General features: G+C 47.7%; 1 protein-coding gene across 4 annotated transcripts in view; it reads left to right on the forward strand.

Annotated features, from left to right (window-relative positions):
• ADGRB3 (adhesion G protein-coupled receptor B3) overlaps window positions 1-17,888 on the forward strand; it is a 1,107,867-nt gene that overhangs the window by 442,297 nt on the left and 647,682 nt on the right. For all 4 annotated transcript variants that reach the window (XM_089681322.1, XM_089681321.1, XM_089681323.1 and 1 more), the window contains one exon: window positions 3,019-3,183. In XM_089681322.1, the coding sequence (XP_089537448.1) occupies window positions 3,019-3,183 (165 nt within the window). The remainder of the gene's footprint in view (window positions 1-3,018; window positions 3,184-17,888) is intronic.

Raw genomic sequence — 17,888 nt, forward strand, 5'->3', positions numbered from 1 at the left:
TTTGAACTAGAAGGTATCTGCTTAGATTTTATAATACATATATCTTCAATTTTTGAGCCTTTGTGGGATTAAACAGTGAATCGGTACATTACATTTTTAAATTATAAGTATGAAATTTATATACTGTATATGTATACAATATAGACAAAGAAGATAGAAATGCTTTAAGAAGCCTGTCAAAGACTCACAGCAAAGTTCACTTAATAAATTCAGAAAGAATTAGTGATTCTTTTTGTCACATGGCAGAGTCAGTCCCCTTCTCCTTGGAACTGATAAACTTAAAGGATAATTTCACCTTTTGACCCAAAATATTAAATACACATTTTTTTGCAGGTAAAAAATTGTGCATTTATTATTTTTTGGTTGCAGGAGCTTGTAAAGCATTGCACCAGAGATCAGCAGATCCCTGGTGTCATGCAGGTCTCCTCCAGATCTGTCAGTATATCTGCTTGCCTGTACAGGATGTATGGGCAAGCAGATATACTGGCAGGAAGATTCATTGAACTACCACAGTGCTCCACATCACCGTGGTAGTTCATTGAGAACTACAAGCTGTCAGCCGCTAAGGCTGTTGGAACTTGCAGTTCATTCATTCACAGAACTCTGTGAATGAATGACATGGTCGTGTTGGTGGAGCCCCGTATAGCCGCGCTCTATTCAAAAAGTGACTGCTAGTGCGGGGAGCTTCTCCCTGTCATGGGAGGGATCAGGCAGTGGCTGCAGAGTGGAAACATGTTACATGTTTCACAATAAAAATAAATGGAAAATGTAACATGATTTTAGTCCATCCTGGGTGATAGCCATGCTCCCTCCAAAGACATAGTAATGCAATGAGCATAGCCAGCAAGCAAAGGAAGTGAACAGAAATCTAATGCAGTCACTACATCTAAGGATTGGTAAAATAACTTACATTTTCTTTTGGGTTTAGGTAAATTTTTGTCCTGAATTAGTCTCTGAAAGGAGCACTTGTATTGTCTACTGCTGCGGATTAATTTTCCACCATGGGAAACCTAGCCACTTTCTTTTCAGACACTCTTAAATAATATTAACATTAAACGGTCACTACTTTTAGATTGTGTAATTTTCATAAAACAGTTTATAATACATTTTAAAGTGTATACAAATACACAAAACATTGGCCACTAGTACTGAAAGTGAGGGAAACTGTCTAACAGCAGGTTTCCCTCATATTTAGATTGATTTATTTTTGTGTCTACTAGGACATGAAGTAAAGAAAAAGATCCTCAACAGGACAACAATGGCAAAAAAATAAAATACATAAAAGAATATATAATAATATATGGAAAATATTGAAGCATACGGTATATGAAACAAACTAGTATAGTGACTAATGTTATTTTACAGTAAAAGAAAACCAAATTCCCTCTCTGTGCACTCAGCTGTATCCAGCCCAAATGAATCCTCTAAATAGTAATCAAGATGCAGTCAGGAACTATGCAGCTCTCCCTTTACTTGTCTGACCAAGGTCTTAGAAACAATCTACAATAAAAACAACAAAAACAGAAGTGTATCCTAGCACAGTAAATCTTTAATAAAATAGATTAAAGCAATAATATTGCACTCACATGGTTCAAATATACATATGTAGCCATAAATCTATAGAACAGGGTTTCTCAACCAGGGTTCCATTGAACCCTAGGGTTCTTCCAGAGGTTGCAAGGAGTTCCTTGAGCAATAAGCAAAATCCACCTCTCAGGTTCTCGCTGACACCATTGATATTTTTAGCTATCCATAAGGGGGTAATTCTTCTCAATGACCACAAGTGTAAGGAACATTTTTCCCACTGACCATCACACAAATGTATCATGAGCTGTAGATACAGTAATTTTTAGCAGGGGATTCCTGAGACCAAAAAGTAATTTCAAGGGCTCCTCTGTGTTGAAAAGGTTAATAAAGGCTGCTATAGATGGTGAACATTAGATGTGACAGCCCTTCTCCAACACAGCTAGATCACCTGACACATCAGCTGGATGTCCTGTGTGCAGCCCATGAAGCTTCCTCCAACTGTTCCTAAGGGAGAGCAAAAGAGCAGGAGAAGGAGGATGCACACTGCTGACTTGTACTGGCAGGCACTGGGACCAGTACAGGAGACCAGCCGGGTTGTCATTCAGATAAGAGAGGCATACAGATTACCAACAATCACATGACGCTTTTCAGAGGCGTAGCCTCCTTCCTCAGATGTGCACAGGCAATCTAGCTATCACAGCTGGTGTTCACTATTTATAGAGTTATGGCTACATATATGTTGGAACCATGTGAGTGCAATATTATTGTCTTAATCTATTTTATAAAGATATACAGAGCTAGTTTGTGTTTTTTTGTTGATTTTGTGCATTCTGAGCATTCATTCCTAGCCAGAGTCAGAGTGATCGTATAGCCGTTCAATGTAGCAGAAGGGAATAAACTACAAGAGTAGATGAAAACCATTAAAAAGCTTGGCAAGCTAAAAATATATGTGTAGTTCAGCTATGTATGCACTGGTATGCCTGCAGTTCCGTTTCCTGTTAAATAACCCCACCAACGTTCAAGAAAAGTACTGACATTCTCTACAAACTTCTGCTGAACATGTCAGTTATCAAAGAAAAAACAAGTCGCAAAGAAAACTTTCATAAATGTCTAATATTACAATGCGTGGGTACTTTTATATACAAGAACAGAGCAAAGTACACAGAAAAGTAACCCTAGGTAGAAGACTTTGCCTGTTAGTCATCTAGCTGAAAACTGGTCAGTTAATATGGGTTATTGCATTTTCAGATTTAACTCTTATTAAATGTAGTTGTGAATGATATTGGTAGCTATTTCACATAATGTACCTGTACTTCTTTTAAGGTTTACTTGTTCTTTAGGACCATAGTAATTTTCAATGGCCGATAAATATACCATAAATTTCTTTATATTCGCTTCAGTAATTTTAGGTTTTATTGTCATTTTTTATTATAATCTTTAAGTTATTCTGTAGTTCTTTATTTATCTTGAAATATGTTTGCTGTTTTGCAGTAAATGGAGTCTGGGAAGAATGGTCACCTTGGAGTTTATGCTCCTTTACATGCGGAAAAGGCCAAAGAACAAGGACAAGGACTTGCACTCCTCCACAGTACGGGGGAAGACTGTGTGGTGGACCAGAAATTCAGCATAAGCCTTGCAATATTGCTCTTTGCCCTGGTGAGATGGCTGGACATATATTTTATTGTTCAATATGTTTGAAGTGAGTGTATTTGGTCAGGTGATGGATAGACACACAGTATCTGTCTGAGAGATAAGTCAAGAGTACTTTATCTTAAACTGCACTTGTTACAAAGAAGAATAGGGTCAGCATCATATTAACTTCAACAGATACAGTACAATGCATACCACTGTATATTATCCAAGTACTTTTTTCTATGATAAGCTTGAATTTACAATGTCTTTGGTTATTTATTTATTTTGGCAATTGAGATCAGCAATCTTTGCATAAATAAATTATGATTATTGGTAATAAATATCCGTGTGGGTAATTCATTTAAGAGAATCTACAAGAAGCACTATTTTTATCTAAAAGAGGAACGTCACCACACCATGTTTTTCTTTTAATTCCCCTTAACCAATTTTGCTGGGTTAGCTAGAATTAACATACTCACAGGCCAAGTGAAGGTTGTTCTCTGGTAATCCAGTGCTCGGCTGCCACATGCCTGGTCCTGCTCCACCATCCTTCCTCCTTACCTCTTTGGGAGCCAATTGCCTCTTCTGGGTTCTTGCAGCTGGCCTCTTTACGACGTATTGCAAGGTCTGCCCTCCTCCATCTGCAGGATGGAAGCTGATGTTTCCTGGGATATATGATGTTCCTATACCAGGAAGCTTCAGGAGGAAAGAATGGGGGTGGTGGGTGAGTTGGAGTAAGAAAAAAGGTAAATAATGAACAACAAGATGTCAGTTGTGTGTGTTGGGGGGAGGGGTTGTTCTCAAGGATAAAAAGTGTATTTTGTGAATAAATGTCCACTTTAACTAACTCTTTAGTAACCCTCATCCAATGTGCTATTGAGCATGAGTTCACTGTCAACAAATGGATACATTTCCCAGTAGCAAGAGATTAAATTCAAGCTTTAAACTAGCCATAGTAATCAAACATACTTAGCTGCCAAGACCTAAGCAGAAATGTATTTTCTGTTTTACCTCAAACCAGCAACCAAATTTATATTTAATCAGTTCTATGAACTTACACTGCAGTTCTAAATACACAACACTTATTTTGTATGAAAATATCTGCCTGTTTTTCCAGTGAAATCTTATTCTATAGATCAAAGAATACTTTTTTTTCCTCTCCTTGCTCTACAGCCATGGTTCTCACCCACTCCTCCTGGACCTTGATCCAGCTACAAATCCCCTTACCCACCAATGTGCTTCCAGCTCCCATAATGCCCCCGAACATCAATAATTGCATGCCGTGTCCTGCAACCTGCCATCCACAGTGCCCTGGACAACATGAGAAACCTCAGTTCCCACAGTGCCTCCCAGCCTCCAACAATACCCCACAGCCTGCTGCAGAGCCTCCAGCCCCCATAGTTCCCCTCCAACCTCCAGATTGCCTCCTAGCATCTACAGTGTCCTTCTGTCTCCCATAGTGCACTTGCAAAGCCCCCAACTTTCTGGAGAGACCCCAGCCCCCTTTCAGAAACATCCTCCCCTAGAAGAATACCAAGTCTGCTGCAGAGTTTCCTCCAGAACCCCCTCCCCCAGCCTATACAGAGCCTCACAGCATTTCAATAGATATGTTGCATTCCAATACTTTTGTTGTGTGTGTAAAAATGTTTTTATTGTATTGAACAATACAAGGTTTTAGAAGAATTTGCACTTCTTTATAGTATACTTAACAGCAGTTATAGCAAAACAACGGGGCAGATTTACTAAAACTAGTGCATTCAGAATCTGGTGCAGCTGTGTGTGGTAACCAATCAGCTTGCTCAATTAAGCTTAGGAAATAAAATCTGGAAGCTGATTAGTTTCTATGCAGAGCTGCACCAGATTTTGCATGCTCCAGTTTTAGTAAATGGCCCTCAATATATCTAAAACTCTGGTGTTTGCCATGATGATATTAATTGTTGGACAGGTGCAAACACAGCTCTGCTCCAAACAACTGTATACAGTAAATGATAGAAGAATGCTCTACAAATTATGACAGCTTCTGAATTTGGAAGCACCACTGAATTCTATATTAGCAAAGCCAAGGTAAATAACCTTACATTTCTAACTAATAAAGTGTCAGCTTCTATTTAATTGCCCATGTTGCCATGTTATCAAGATACCTCTATGTGACTCCAATTTTAAATGTTGATATATTTTATGCCATCAGCAAAAGTTAATATTAAATTTGCTATTTCACTCACTGAGTCACTAGTAAAAATAACTAGACTCATTTGTTACCCTTGTTGTGAACCACTTCTAATGTTGGTTAATATTTAACATGTTCCTTTTACAACCACCCTTTGACATATATTCTTTAAAGTGGTATTGTCACTTTGTTAAAACAATCTTTAAAGAGACACAGCCTGTAATAGAAGGATTTGTATACTTACTATTCCAGTGGATGGTGTGTTAAATCTTTGCTTTCCCAAAGTGCTGCAGGCACTGCTGTTACTTGACATAATTGCATTGCTGCAATCTTAATAAAAGTAAGGCATATAGGTCTGTAATTTCCAAGTCCTAGTTTAATATCTATTTTAAATAATTACATGACATCAGGCCTATACCTTTGTAAAAATGAGCTAGTTAGGAAGGTATCTAAGAAACTAGGAAATATTAATAGCTGAGTCTATTTTCTTTAGTACATAGGGATAAATGCCATCTAGGGAACTTTTGTTGTGTATCAGTTTTGTTTAGAGTAGCTGCAATTTTTCCTGTGTTAGGCAAATAATGAAAAGGAGAGTTAGCTCTGTACTAAATGATTTGTACTAGAAAATACTTTGGGAAGAACAATGAAATCTATGCATTTACTATGTCAGCTTTTTTAAAAATGTTCTATACACATGTTATTACATAGTAAAGATCTTATATTCTCATATTTTGTTTTCTTTGAAGTTACACACATTAAACACTTAAGAGCTGCCCCATAGCATATATACTGCTACAGGGCGGCTGCGCTATGCAAAATCATGTAAATATACATGATTTTTTATCTTTGGGTACGGGGTGTGCGTGTGAGCACTACCCTGCCTGTGCCACTATTGGCTGCTGGATATGTCAATCACTGGGTCCAGGCCGGCAATTCCCAGCTGGGATCATCCCCAGGGCTGAGAGGGGAGAGATCTATGTGTAAACAACACAGATTTTTCTCCTGCCAGCATGGACATGCTGCTTTTTATCTCTCTGTAAAACACAACAGAGCACACACAGTAAAACACACACAGCACACTGTTAACTTTTTGATCGCCCCAGATGTTAACCCCTTCCTGCCCAGTGTCATTAATACAGTGTCAGTGCTTTTTATTAGCACAGATCACTGTATTAGTGTCACTGGAGATGTCAGTGGCAGTTAGTCAGTTCCCACCAAGTGTCAGAATGCCTGCCATGGTCCTGCTATAAGTTGCTGATCATCACCATTAGCATGAAAAAAATAAAAATAAAAATTCCAGTACATACAGTATACCGCCATTTGTAGAAACTATAACTTTTACATAAACCAATTAATATACACTTATTGGGATTTTTTAGCAAAGATATGTAGCAGAATACATCTTGGCCTAAATTGATAAAGAAATTTTATTTTTAATTTTTTTATTAGATATGTTTTATAGCAAAAAGTGAAAAAAAAATATTTTTTATCAATATTGTCGGTCTTTTTTTTGTTAATAGAGCAAAAAATAAAAAATGCAGAGGTGATCAAATACCACCAAAAGAACACTCTATTTATGGGGAAAAAAAGGATAGCAATTTAATTTGGGTGCAGCATTGCATGACTGTGCAGTTATCAGTTAAATTAATGCAGTGCCGTATCCCAAGAAATGGCCTAGTCAGGAAGGGGGGTAAATCTTCTGGAGGGAAAGTGGTTAAAGACTTAGTGGTATTCAGCTTAATATAATTTCCAACCTATTTTTATCTTCTAGAATTGCTACCTTGATTAATGTTTTTCAGTGATATTACATTCTTTATATGATTTGTCCCTTCACCATTTAGAAATGTAAAAGGATTTCTGTTTTGTCTTATCATATCTAAGAATCTTAAATCAGCCAGATCAGTTTCATTGCTTATATTTGGATATGCATGCTAAAGTATTAAGTATGCATGTGTCAAGCAAATGAAAAGCTTCAAAAGCCCTGAGTATTGTAATTAGAGATGAGCGAAGAAATGAAAAATTCGATTCGACTGATTCGGCGAATTCGTGGACAATATTCGATTCGAGTCGAATAAATTCGCTGTGAATTTAACTTAAAAAAGGGTGTTTCTAGGCTTCAGAGAGACTTAATATTAGTGCAGAACACTGTACCTTTAATTTAAATGCCCTTGGAGTCTGCTGGGGAAGAGAAATAATACTGTCTGTCAGTATGACATGCAGATGAGTGCCGTCGATCTTAGAATCACTGCACACTTCACTCCTTTGGCCAGTCACGGGGCCAAAACCAGTGTTTGGAGCCACAGTGTGGCGGTGGAGGCAGCAGCAATGGGAGGCCATACAGCAACCTATGACAAAATGGAAACCAGCAGGAGCGTGAGGAGACCTGAAAGTGGCACATGGCAGAGTGGGAGCAATGGGAGGCGGTACAGGGACCCAGGTCACACTGTGGGCCCAGCAGCAGCGTGACCAGGCGGTACGGGGGCCCATGGCCGATATGGGGCTTGGTGGCACCTATGGAAGGCCTGTAATCTGCCAGCAACCTATGACAAAATGGACAACCGCAGGAGTGTGAGGAGATTTCAAAGTGGCACATGGCAGAGTGGAAGCAATGGGAGGCCGTACAGGGACCCAGGTCACACTGTGGGCTCAGCAGCAGCGTGACCAGGAGGTACGGGGGCCCATGGTCGATATGGGGCCTGGCGGCACCTATGGAAGGCCGCTAATCTGCCAGCAACCTATGACAAAATGGACAACCGCAGGAGTGTGAGGAGATTTCAAAGAGGTACATGGCAGAGTGGAAGCAATGGGAGGCCGTACAGGGACCCAGGTCACACTGTGGGACCAGCATCAGCGTGAACAGGCGGTACGGGGGCCCATGGCCGATTTGACCTCATTCATCCCATAGTCCTGCCGACTCACGAATAGCGTGGCCTCCTCAAAGGGCCTGAGCAAGCGCAGGTGTCACACATGAGCTGACAATGGCTGACATCTAAGTTACACAGGGAGTACCTTTATCCGCTTTTAACATCAGGAAATCTGTGATGGCCTTTAGCTGTTCGTAAAGGCGGTCTAACATATGTAGGGTTGAATTACACCTTGTTGCAACGTCACAGCATGAGGAGTCGGTACGGGGGCCCATGGCAGATTACATGTCTGGCAGCAGCAATGGGAGGCCCGTAATCTGCCAGCACCCTATGTCAAAAAATTTAACACACCAGCAGTGTGAAGAGACCTGAAAGTGGCACATGGCAGCAGAGTGTGGCGATGGAGACAGCAGCAATGGGAGGCCGTACAGGGACCCATGAGAGACTCTAGACTTGGCAGCAGCATGAGGAGGCGGTATATAGGGGCCCATGGCAGATTAGGGGCCTGGCAGCAGCTATGTGAGGCCCGTAATCTGCCTGCACCCTATGTCAAAAAATTTAACACACCAGCAGTGTGAAGAGACCTGAAAGTGGCACATGGCAGCAGAGTGTGGCGATGGAGACAGCAGCAATGGGAGGCCGTACAGGGACCCATGAGAGACTCTAGACTTGGCAGCAGCATGAGGAGGCGGTTTATAGGGGCCCATGGCAGATTAGGGGCCTGGCAGCAGCTATGTGAGGCCCGTAATCTGCCTGCACCCTATGTCAAAAAATTTAACACACCAGCAGTGTGAAGGAGACCTGAAAGTGGCACATGGCAGCAGAGTGTGGCGATGGAGACAGCAGCAATGGGAGGCCGTACAGGGACCCATGAGAGACTCTGGACTTGGCAGCAGCATGAGGAGGCGGTATATAGGGGCCCATGGCAGATTAGGGGCCTGGCAGCAGCTATGTGAGGCCCGTAATCTGCCTGCACCCTATGTCAAAAAATTTAACACACCAGCAGTGTGAAGAGACCTGAAAGTGGCACATGGCAGCAGAGTGTGGCGATGGAGACAGCAGCAATGGGAGGCCGTACAGGGACCCATGAGAGACTCTGGACTTGGCAGCAGCATGAGGAGGCGGTATATAGGGGCCCATGGCAGATTAGGGGCCTGGCAGCAGCTATGTGAGGCCCGTAATCTGCCTGCACCCTATGTCAAAAAATTAAACACACCAGCAGTGTGAAGAGACCTGAAAGTGGCACATGGCAGAGTGTGGCGATGGAGACAGCAGCAATGGGAGGCCGTACAGGGACCCATGACAGACTCTAGACTTGGCAGCAGCATGAGGAGGCGGTATATAGGGGCCCATGGCAGATTAGGGGCCTGGCAGCAGCTATGTGAGGCCCGTAATCTGCCTGCACCCTATGTCAAAAAATTTAACACACCAGCAGTGTGAAGAGACCTGAAAGTGGCACATGGCAGCAGAGTGTGGCGATGGAGACAGCAGCAATGGGAGGCCGTACAGGGACCCATGAGAGACTCTGGACTTGGCAGCAGCATGAGGAGGTGGTATATAGGGGCCCATGGCAGATTAGGGGCCTGGCAGCAGCTATGTGAGGCCCGTTATCTTGCAGCACCCTATGTCAAAAAATTAAACACACCAGCAGTGTGAAGAGACCTGAAAGTGGCACATGGCAGCAGAGTGTGGCGATGGAGACAGCAGCAATGGGAGGCCGTACAGGGACCCATGAGAGACTCTAGACTTGGCAGCAGCATGAGGAGGCGGTTTATAGGGGCCCATGGCAGATTAGGGGCCTGGCAGCAGCTATGTGAGGCCCGTAATCTGCCTGCACCCTATGTCAAAAAATTTAACACACCAGCAGTGTGAAGAGACCTGAAAGTGGCACATGGCAGCAGAGTGTGGCGATGGAGACAGCAGCAATGGGAGGCCGTACAGGGACCCATGAGAGACTCTAGACTTGGCAGCAGCATGAGGAGGCGGTATATAGGGGCCCATGGCAGATTAGGGGCCTGGCAGCAGCTATGTGAGGCCCGTAATCTGCCTGCACCCTATGTCAAAAAATTTAACACACCAGCAGTGTGAAGGAGACCTGAAAGTGGCACATGGCAGCAGAGTGTGGCGATGGAGACAGCAGCAATGGGAGGCCGTACAGGGACCCATGAGAGACTCTGGACTTGGCAGCAGCATGAGGAGGCGGTATATAGGGGCCCATGGCAGATTAGGGGCCTGGCAGCAGCTATGTGAGGCCCGTTATCTTGCAGCACCCTATGTCAAAAAATTAAACACACCAGCAGTGTGAAGAGACCTGAAAGTGGCACATGGCAGCAGAGTGTGGCGATGGAGACAGCAGCAATGGGAGGCCGTACAGGGACCCATGAGAGACTCTAGACTTGGCAGCAGCATGAGGAGGCGGTTTATAGGGGCCCATGGCAGATTAGGGGCCTGGCAGCAGCTATGTGAGGCCCGTAATCTGCCTGCACCCTATGTCAAAAAATTTAACACACCAGCAGTGTGAAGAGACCTGAAAGTGGCACATGGCAGCAGAGTGTGGCGATGGAGACAGCAGCAATGGGAGGCCGTACAGGGACCCATGAGAGACTCTAGACTTGGCAGCAGCATGAGGAGGCGGTATATAGGGGCCCATGGCAGATTAGGGGCCTGGCAGCAGCTATGTGAGGCCCGTAATCTGCCTGCACCCTATGTCAAAAAATTAAACACACCAGCAGTGTGAAGAGACCTGAAAGTGGCACATGGCAGCAGAGTGTGGCGATGGAGACAGCAGCAATGGGAGGCCGTACAGGGACCCATGAGAGACTCTGGACTTGGCAGCAGCATGAGGAGGCGGTATATAGGGGCCCATGGCAGATTAGGGGCCTGGCAGCAGCTATGTGAGGCCCGTAATCTGCCTGCACCCTATGTCAAAAAATTTAACACACCAGCAGTGTGAAGAGACCTGAAAGTGGCACATGGCAGCAGAGTGTGGCGATGGAGACAGCAGCAATGGGAGGCCGTACAGGGACCCATGAGAGACTCTAGACTTGGCAGCAGCATGAGGAGGCGGTATATAGGGGCCCATGGCAGATTAGGGGCCTGGCAGCAGCTATGTGAGGCCCGTAATCTGCCTGCACCCTATGTCAAAAAATTAAACACACCAGCAGTGTGAAGAGACCTGAAAGTGGCACATGGCAGCAGAGTGTGGCGATGGAGACAGCAGCAATGGGAGGCCGTACAGGGACCCATGAGAGACTCTGGACTTGGCAGCAGCATGAGGAGGCGGTATATAGGGGCCCATGGCAGATTAGGGGCCTGGCAGCAGCTATGTGAGGCCCGTAATCTGCCTGCACCCTATGTCAAAAAATTTAACACACCAGCAGTGTGAAGAGACCTGAAAGTGGCACATGGCAGCAGAGTGTGGCGATGGAGACAGCAGCAATGGGAGGCCGTACAGGGACCCATGAGAGACTGTAGACTTGGCAGCAGCATGAGGAGGCGGTATATAGGGGCCCATGGCAGATTAGGGGCCTGGCAGCAGCTATGTGAGGCCCGTAATCTGCCTGCACCCTATGTCAAAAAATTTAACACACCAGCAGTGTGAAGAGACCTGAAAGTGGCACATGGCAGCAGAGTGTGGCGATGGAGACAGCAGCAATGGGAGGCCGTACAGGGACCCATGAGAGACTCTGGACTTGGCAGCAGCATGAGGAGGCGGTATATAGGGGCCCATGGCAGATTAGGGGCCTGGCAGCAGCTATGTGAGGCCCGTAATCTGCCTGCACCCTATGTCAAAAAATTTAACACACCAGCAGTGTGAAGAGACCTGAAAGTGGCACATGGCAGCAGAGTGTGGCGATGGAGACAGCAGCAATGGGAGGCCGTACAGGGACCCATGAGAGACTCTAGACTTGGCAGCAGCATGAGGAGGCGGTATATAGGGGCCCATGGCAGATTAGGGGCCTGGCAGCAGCTATGTGAGGCCCGTAATCTGCCTGCACCCTATGTCAAAAAATTTAACACACCAGCAGTGTGAAGAGACCTGAAAGTGGCACATGGCAGCAGAGTGTGGCGATGGAGACAGCAGCAATGGGAGGCCGTACAGGGACCCATGAGAGACTCTAGACTTGGCAGCAGCATGAGGAGGCGGTATATAGGGGCCCATGGCAGATTAGGGGCCTGGCAGCAGCTATGTGAGGCCCGTAATCTGCCTGCACCCTATGTCAAAAAATTTAACACACCAGCAGTGTGAAGAGACCTGAAAGTGGCACATGGCAGCAGAGTGTGGCGATGGAGACAGCAGCAATGGGAGGCCGTACAGGGACCCATGAGAGACTCTAGACTTGGCAGCAGCATGAGGAGGCGGTATATAGGGGCCCATGGCAGATTAGGGGCCTGGCAGCAGCTATGTGAGGCCCGTAATCTGCCTGCACCCTATGTCAAAAAATTTAACACACCAGCAGTGTGAAGAGACCTGAAAGTGGCACATGGCAGCAGAGTGTGGCGATGGAGACAGCAGCAATGGGAGGCCGTACAGGGACCCATGAGAGACTCTGGACTTGGGAGCAGCATGAGGAGGCGGTATATAGGGGCCCATGGCAGATTAGGGGCCTGGCAGCAGCTATGTGAGGCCCGTTATCTTGCAGCACCCTATGTCAAAAAATTAAACACACCAGCAGTGTGAAGAGACCTGAAAGTGGCACATGGCAGCAGAGTGTGGCGATGGAGACAGCAGCAATGGGAGGCCGTACAGGGACCCATGAGAGACTCTAGACTTGGCAGCAGCATGAGGAGGCGGTATATAGGGGCCCATGGCAGATTAGGGGCCTGGCAGCAGCTATGTGAGGCCCGTAATCTGCCTGCACCCTATGTCAAAAAATTTAACACACCAGCAGTGTGAAGAGACCTGAAAGTGGCACATGGCAGCAGAGTGTGGCGATGGAGACAGCAGCAATGGGAGGCCGTACAGGGACCCATGAGAGACTCTGGACTTGGCAGCAGCATGAGGAGGCGGTATATAGGGGCCCATGGCAGATTAGGGGCCTGGCAGCAGCTATGTGAGGCCCGTTATCTTGCAGCACCCTATGTCAAAAAATTAAACACACCAGCAGTGTGAAGAGACCTGAAAGTGGCACATGGCAGCAGAGTGTGGCGATGGAGACAGCAGCAATGGGAGGCCGTACAGGGACCCATGAGAGACTCTGGACTTGGCAGCAGCATGAGGAGGCGGTATATAGGGGCCCATGGCAGATTAGGGGCCTGGCAGCAGCTATGTGAGGCCCGTTATCTTGCAGCACCCTATGTCAAAAAATTAAACACACCAGCAGTGTGAAGAGACCTGAAAGTGGCACATGGCAGCAGAGTGTGGCGATGGAGACAGCAGCAATGGGAGGCCGTACAGGGACCCATGAGAGACTCTAGACTTGGCAGCAGCATGAGGAGGCGGTTTATAGGGGCCCATGGCAGATTAGGGGCCTGGCAGCAGCTATGTGAGGCCCGTAATCTGCCTGCACCCTATGTCAAAAAATTTAACACACCAGCAGTGTGAAGAGACCTGAAAGTGGCACATGGCAGCAGAGTGTGGCGATGGAGACAGCAGCAATGGGAGGCCGTACAGGGACCCATGAGAGACTCTGGACTTGGCAGCAGCATGAGGAGGCGGTATATAGGGGCCCATGGCAGATTAGGGGCCTGGCAGCAGCTATGTGAGGCCCGTTATCTTGCAGCACCCTATGTCAAAAAATTAAACACACCAGCAGTGTGAAGAGACCTGAAAGTGGCACATGGCAGCAGAGTGTGGCGATGGAGACAGCAGCAATGGGAGGCCGTACAGGGACCCATGAGAGACTCTAGACTTGGCAGCAGCATGAGGAGGCGGTTTATAGGGGCCCATGGCAGATTAGGGGCCTGGCAGCAGCTATGTGAGGCCCGTAATCTGCCTGCACCCTATGTCAAAAAATTTAACACACCAGCAGTGTGAAGAGACCTGAAAGTGGCACATGGCAGCAGAGTGTGGCGATGGAGACAGCAGCAATGGGAGGCCGTACAGGGACCCATGAGAGACTCTGGACTTGGCAGCAGCATGAGGAGGCGGTATATAGGGGCCCATGGCAGATTAGGGGCCTGGCAGCAGCTATGTGAGGCCCGTTATCTTGCAGCACCCTATGTCAAAAAATTAAACACACCAGCAGTGTGAAGAGACCTGAAAGTGGCACATGGCAGCAGAGTGTGGCGATGGAGACAGCAGCAATGGGAGGCCGTACAGGGACCCATGAGAGACTCTAGACTTGGCAGCAGCATGAGGAGGCGGTTTATAGGGGCCCATGGCAGATTAGGGGCCTGGCAGCAGCTATGTGAGGCCCGTAATCTGCCTGCACCCTATGTCAAAAAATTTAACACACCAGCAGTGTGAAGAGACCTGAAAGTGGCACATGGCAGCAGAGTGTGGCGATGGAGACAGCAGCAATGGGAGGCCGTACAGGGACCCATGAGAGACTCTAGACTTGGCAGCAGCATGAGGAGGCGGTATATAGGGGCCCATGGCAGATTAGGGGCCTGGCAGCAGCTATGTGAGGCCCGTAATCTGCCTGCACCCTATGTCAAAAAATTAAACACACCAGCAGTGTGAAGAGACCTGAAAGTGGCACATGGCAGCAGAGTGTGGCGATGGAGACAGCAGCAATGGGAGGCCGTACAGGGACCCATGAGAGACTCTGGACTTGGCAGCAGCATGAGGAGGCGGTATATAGGGGCCCATGGCAGATTAGGGGCCTGGCAGCAGCTATGTGAGGCCCGTAATCTGCCTGCACCCTATGTCAAAAAATTTAACACACCAGCAGTGTGAAGAGACCTGAAAGTGGCACATGGCAGCAGAGTGTGGCGATGGAGACAGCAGCAATGGGAGGCCGTACAGGGACCCATGAGAGACTCTAGACTTGGCAGCAGCATGAGGAGGCGGTTTATAGGGGCCCATGGCAGATTAGGGGCCTGGCAGCAGCTATGTGAGGCCCGTAATCTGCCTGCACCCTATGTCAAAAAATTTAGCACACCAGCAGTGTGAAGAGACCTGAAAGTGGCACATGGCAGCAGAGTGTGGCGATGGAGACAGCAGCAATGGGAGGCCGTACAGGGACCCATGAGAGACTCTGGACCTAGCAGCAGCATGAGGAGGCGGTATATAGGGGCCTATGGCAGATTAGGGGCCTGGCAGCAGCTATAGGAGGCCCGTAATCTGCCAGCACCCTATGTCAAAAAATTAAACACACCAGCAGTGTGAGGAGACCTGAAAGTGGCACATGTTTGAGGCATGATTCATGGCGGATTTAGTCAGTTGTGTCAGGAACTGGTGGTTTGAAATCCAGACTAATCCACGCCTGATTCATTTTCACAAACGTGAGTCTCTCCACACTTTGGGTGGACAGTCGTGTCCTCCGCGGAGTTACAATACCTCCTGCCGCACTAAACACGCGCTCCGATGCCACGCTACTGGCCGGGCATGACAGCCTTTCAAGGGCAAATTCAGCTAGTTGGGGCCAAAGGTCAAGTTTCGTTGCCCAGTAGTCAAGGGGATTGTCTACCTCGGTTGGCAGGGTGCTGTCCAAGTAGGCCCAAGCCTGTTGTTTGAGCTCCTGCTCCAGGTCCACCTGATGCTGCTGCTGCTGCTGCGGCTGGTTAGTAGTTTCCTCACTGCGCTGGTGAAGAAAGCTACTCATCATCGACTGCAGACTGAGGCAGCCACTGCTGGTGGAGCTGCCACTGCTCCTACCACCCCACCCCTCCCCTGCTGCCATGCCAGCGGAACGCGAGCGCACAGGGCCCACAGTGTCTGAGGATGGACGTTGGCGCACAAAGGCAGAGACCAACTGACTACATAGGTGGTTTTTATAGTACGTAATTTTGGCCTCCCTCTCAGCAGGTGTGAAAAAGGCCACCATTTTGGACCGGTAGCGAGGGTCCAACAAGGTGGACAGCCAAAAGTCATCCCTCTGTCTGATGGTTATTATTCGGCTGTCGCTACGCAAGCAACCGAGCATGCTATGGGCCATTTGTGCCAAGGAATGCGAGGGACTCCCTGCCTCCATCTCCACAGCATACTGCCACGGTGCGTCTGGGTCCTCTGTCTCCTCCTCCTCCTCCTCTACCAGATGCTCCTGCTCCTCCACTCCTGTCCGCTGAGTGGAAAAACCACCCATTTCACTCAATAATTCCTGAGCACAAATGTCCTCCTCTACCTCCTCCTCTTCTTCCTGTCCTGCCCCCACAGGGGTCATGTGGCGTTGAGATCTGTGCGCCACGTCTACCGCACCCTGACCAGCCATTGTTAACAGCATTTGTTCCAGGACGTGCAACAGAGGAATGACGTCGTTCATCCCATAGTCCTGCCGACTCACGAATAGCGTGGCCTCCTCAAAGGGCCTGAGCAAGCGGCAGGTGTCACGCATGAGCTGCCAATGGCTGACATCTAAGTTACACAGGGGAGTACCTTTATCCGCTTGTAACATCAGGAAATCGGTGATGGCCTTTCGCTGCTCGTAAAGGCGGTCTAACATGTGTAGGGTTGAATTCCACCTTGTTGCAACGTCGCAGATCAGGCGATGCTGTGGAATTCCGTTCTGCCGCTGCAGCTCAATGAGGGTGTTCTTTGCGGTGTAGGAATGGCTGAAATGCATGCACAGTTTACGTGACATTTTAAGGATGTCTTGCAGTGGGATGGTGGATTTTAGGAACCGCTTGACAACCAGATTGAACACGTGAGCCATGCATGGCGCATGGCACAACCTTCCTTGACGCAGAGCAGACACCATGTTCTTTCCGTTGTCAGTCAACATGGTTCCGATTTTTAGTTTGCGCGGAGACAGCCATCTGTCGATTTCTCTGTTCATTACACTCAGCAGTTCCTCCCCTGTGTGACTACGTTCGCCAAGGCATACCAGGTGCAGCACAGCGTGACACCGTTGCGCCCTGCACATGTGATATGCCGGTCGGGTAATGGGACTTGGCACGGGGGTGGCGGCTGAGGACACGGCGGAAAAAGAGGTGGTAGAGGCGGACATGCTTGCTGGACCAAGGACGTGCAAACGTGGAGGCAAAAGCGTCGTGACCTGTCCAAGTTGCTGGTGCGGCTGTGCCGGCACCACGTTCACCCAGTGGGCCGTAAATGACATGTACTGTCCCTGACCGTAGTTACAGCTCCACACGTCGGCGCTGCCGTGCACTTTGGCAGAGACCGACATGCTCAAAGACTGGCCCACCATCTCTTCTACATGTGAATGCAGGGCTGGCACTGCCTTTTGGGCAAAGAAATGACGGCTTGGCACTCTCCACCGCGGCGCGGCACAAGCCATCATTTCTCGGAAAGGTGCTGAGTCCACCAGTTGGAAAGGGAGGGACTGCAGCACCAGCAACTTGGACAGGAGGACGTTCAGCTTTTGCACCGTCGGGTGCGTGCTCGCAAACTGTTGTCTCTTGGATACGGATTCCAAGAAAGACTGTTGACGGAATCCGAGAAGAGGAGTAGCAGGAGAAGGAGCATCTGAACGAGCGGAAGATGCCAACGAGCGACAACTCCCCTCAGCAGAGGTGTTGGAGCCTTGACTGGCTGATAGAGGGCGATTGACGACGTCGGGTGACGGAGCAAGTAACGGAGCGGGTGATGGAGCGGGGGCTGGGGCAGGCAGAACCGCCGTATGTTTATCACGGTT

Source organism: Staurois parvus, unplaced genomic scaffold (assembly GCF_062004578.1).
Source record: "Staurois parvus isolate SC_StPar_1 unplaced genomic scaffold, SC_StPar_1.0 ptg000264l, whole genome shotgun sequence".
NCBI classification, from domain to species: Eukaryota; Metazoa; Chordata; class Amphibia; order Anura; family Ranidae; genus Staurois; species Staurois parvus.